The sequence below is a fragment of the Corylus avellana genome, chromosome ca3 (assembly GCF_901000735.1).
Source record: "Corylus avellana chromosome ca3, CavTom2PMs-1.0".
Classification (NCBI taxonomy): domain Eukaryota; kingdom Viridiplantae; phylum Streptophyta; class Magnoliopsida; order Fagales; family Betulaceae; genus Corylus; species Corylus avellana.
The window spans coordinates 24,029,234-24,032,772 of record NC_081543.1 but is presented as its reverse complement, the minus strand read 5'-3'; the positions used below and the strand labels follow the sequence as shown (position 1 = coordinate 24,032,772).

Sequence of the window (3,539 nt, the reverse complement as noted above, 5' to 3'; positions counted from 1 at the left end):
ATTTGTTTCTAGTCTTCTAGACAAGCATGCGTGCAAGTCAGCAAGTGTGCAAGTGTGCAATGTAAAATGAGATAAAAAGATTTTAGGAAAACTTCAGTTTTCCCCTCCGAACTTCCAGCCAATTTGACAAACACCCCTTGAACTTCAAACTCTCTCACTTTACGCCCCTGAACTTTCAATTTCTATCATTTTCCCCCCTTCTGTTAGTTTTCACCGTTAAACTCAAACGGTTTGACATTTTGTGCCCATTATACCCTCAACCAAAACTACATCGTTTTGGGCTCCAAAAACACATCACCACCCAACCCAAAACGACGTCGTTTTGAGCATTATATATATATAAAAGACCAAAATCATGGTGGCTCCATCCACCCCCTTGGCCAAAATGGGGTGGCCTGACCACCCCATTTTTGGCCATTTTTGGAGCCACCCCCTGGCCGATCTGGGGGTAGTCGAACCACCCCCAAAAGGCCAAAAAACAAGAGGGAGGAGGGGGGGGATCAGGTGTTTTGGGGGTGACTAGACCACCCTCAAGGGGCTATGGGTGGTTTCGGCCACCCCCGGCCATATAGGGTGGCCGAAACCACCCCCAGGCCCTTGGGGGTGGTCCCCAAAAGCCCAAACCCATTCTCCTGTGCAAATTTTTTTGGGCTTTTGGGGGTGGCCAGTAGGGGTGAAACCACCCCGACCGCGCAGGGGCCGTGAATTTACCTCTCCCACTTTTGACCTTGCCGGGGTGGCCAAACCGCCTGGCCCCGTGGGGTGGACCCGCCAGAACTAAGCGTAGTGAGAACCACTTTTGGCCAAAATGGGGTGGTTTATTTTGACATTTCACCAAGGAAGTTAATTTTTGGTCTTCTTCTTTTTTTTCTTTTTTTTTAATATTTGCTTTTTCTTTTTCTTTTTCTTTTTTTTTTTAAAAAAAAATAATAATAATTTTAATGCCTAAAACAACGTCATTTTGGGCTGGGTGGATGTTGTAGTTTTAAGGCCCAAAACGGTGTAGTTTTGGGATGAGGGTATGATGGGCATAAAAAAATCAAACTGTTTGACTTTAACGGTGAAAACTAACAGAGGCGTCCAAAGTGAAAGCAAATCGAAGTTCAGGGGTCCAAAGTGAGAGATTTGAAAGGTGGGGGGGGCTTTGTCAAATTGGCTGGAAGTTCAGGGGGGCAAGCTGAAGTTTCCCCAAAGATTTTTTAGAACTACACAACACCGAAGCTTAGTACACGCTTTTGTTTTGTTTGTTTGTTTTTTTTTTTTTTAGAGCTATTATCAATTAATTCCAAGGAGTGGAGCTGTGAAGGAGAGGAATTGTCAAGCTAAAGGATTTTTTTTCCTTTGCGTTTTTTCTTTCACTTCCCAATTTCAAGCATTCAAGCCCCAACATAAAAATTGACGTATGTAATTAAATTTTATATTTAGATTTAAATTGTTCTTTTAAACTAATTATTTTAATATTTATATTGTTATTCTTATAATTGATTTTGTATTAAATTATTTATGAATTTATATAGTTTTTGTATAATATTTTAATTGTATAAATATATAACTGTAGTTTTTGAGATTATGGAGAAAAACAATGGTTCTATTGAACTCCTGTCAAGTTCTAAATGAGCTCGCGTTGAAGTAGATTTAGCAAATTTGCCAGGAGATCCTTTCTTAAGAAAAAAAATTTGTGATTATTATTCTAGTGATAGCGATCAAATCCAAAAATCATATCTACAAATTGGAGCTTGTCAACCCTTTGGCCATGATTTTTTATATTTAATTATTTTTTTAATATTTTTAATTAATTTTATTTTTTTTCATAAAGAAAATTTTGCCCCCCCGAGTGAACATCCTGGCTCCACCCTTGCCTACAGTTATATATTCAGCCTCAGCAGTGGAGAGGGAGATGGAGTTTTGTTTCTTACTCATCTAGGCGATCAAGTTTGTACCCACATCGAAACAGCCGCTAGATGTACTCTTCCGATCATCTGCATTCGGCCCAATCGACATCAGACTAACCTGCAAGATCAAGATTTGTGTTTCTAGAAAAACAAATACCAAAATTGACAATGCCATTTACATACCTGAGGATCTGTTTAACGGCTGTCAAATGGGATTCCTTGGGATTAGCTTGAAATCGCGCACAGACACCCACACTGAAGGATATATCAGGCCAACTAGCTGTAAGGTAGAGGAGGCAACCTATCATTCTGCTGTACAAAGATTGTTCAACAGATTTCTCAACCACATTTGCACTCAGCTTGACACTCGTACTCATGGGTGTGCGAGCATGACTTTTTCCATCCAAACCGAATCTTTTCACAAGATCTTTGGCATACTTCAGTTGGGACACAAAAATACCTTTAGTGGATTGCTGGACTTGGAAGCCTAAAAAGTATGTCAGCTCACCAATCATACTCATTTTGACTCTTGTTTCATTTCCTCGAAGCATTGATGAGCATACGAGTCGACCGTAGAGCCAAAAATAATGTCATCAACATATATTTGGGCAATCAATTTTTGGTCACCTTTCCCACGGATGAACAAAGTACGGTTAGCATGTCCTCAAATGAAGCCATGTGCAAGAACATATGTCGTGAGACGCTCATACCACACTCTCAAAGCTTGCTTCAATCCATATAGCGCCTTCTTCAGCTTGTAAACATGTTCCGAATATTAAGGATGTTGAAAGCCCCTTAGTTGTGCTACATACACTTCTTCTTGAAGAATGCCATTGAGAAAAGCACTTTTGACGTCCATCTGATACAATTTAAGCTAGAGCTAACATGAAATGCTCATCAAACTTCTGATGGATTCCAATCTAGCTACTGATGCAAATGTCTCATCAAAGTCCACTCCTTCAACTTGAGTGTATCCCTAAGCTATCAATCGTGCCTTATTCCGTACCACTGTACCATGCTCATCGGATTTATTCTTGAATATCCATTTGATACCGATGATATTTTGATCTTTTGGCCTTGGAACTAAAGTCCACACATCATTCCGAATGAACTGATTTAGTTCATCATGCATAGAAGCAACCCAAATTTCATCCTCTAATGCCTCATTAACTTTCTATGGCTCAAACTGAGAAAGGTAACAGGAATAAGAGACTTGATTAACCAACCTGTTTCACAGTCGTAGACCTTCATCGAATCCTCCCAGAAAATTTTCTCTAGGGTGATTGAGTTTAACTCTGGTGGAAGGTCCGTTGGATACCATGTTCGGAACTGGTGGCCAACACATGTTTCCATCTTCTGCACCTTGAGGTATGGTCGAACTGACTACAAGGACATTCTGACTAGGAGGTTCATGGGTTTCTTCAGAAATGCCTGCTTCCTACCCCTCAACATGGGGTTCTTCTTCCTTAATGTGGTCAGAAATAGTTTCACCATCTATGACAACATTAACTAATTCCATCACTGTCTTGGTTCTTAAGTTATACACCTGACTAGCTCAACTTGTGGTGGAATATCCAAGAAAAATACCTACATCACTCTTCGCATCAAACTTCCCCAAGTTCTTCCTGTTACAAAGAATATAGCACG

The 3,539-nt window shown here is 40.2% G+C and overlaps 1 protein-coding gene across 1 annotated transcript in view; it reads right to left on the bottom strand.

Annotated features, from left to right (window-relative positions):
- The window catches only part of LOC132174295 (uncharacterized), a 3,675-nt gene extending 430 nt beyond the window's left edge, over window positions 1-3,245 (bottom strand). The window contains exons 1-3 of the mRNA XM_059585974.1: window positions 3,119-3,245; window positions 2,076-2,379; window positions 2,011-2,033 (exon numbers count right to left, since the gene is read on the bottom strand). Coding sequence (XP_059441957.1) covers window positions 2,011-2,033; window positions 2,076-2,379; window positions 3,119-3,245 — 454 coding nt within the window. The remainder of the gene's footprint in view (window positions 1-2,010; window positions 2,034-2,075; window positions 2,380-3,118) is intronic.
- Between the last annotated feature and the right edge of the window lie 294 nt (window positions 3,246-3,539).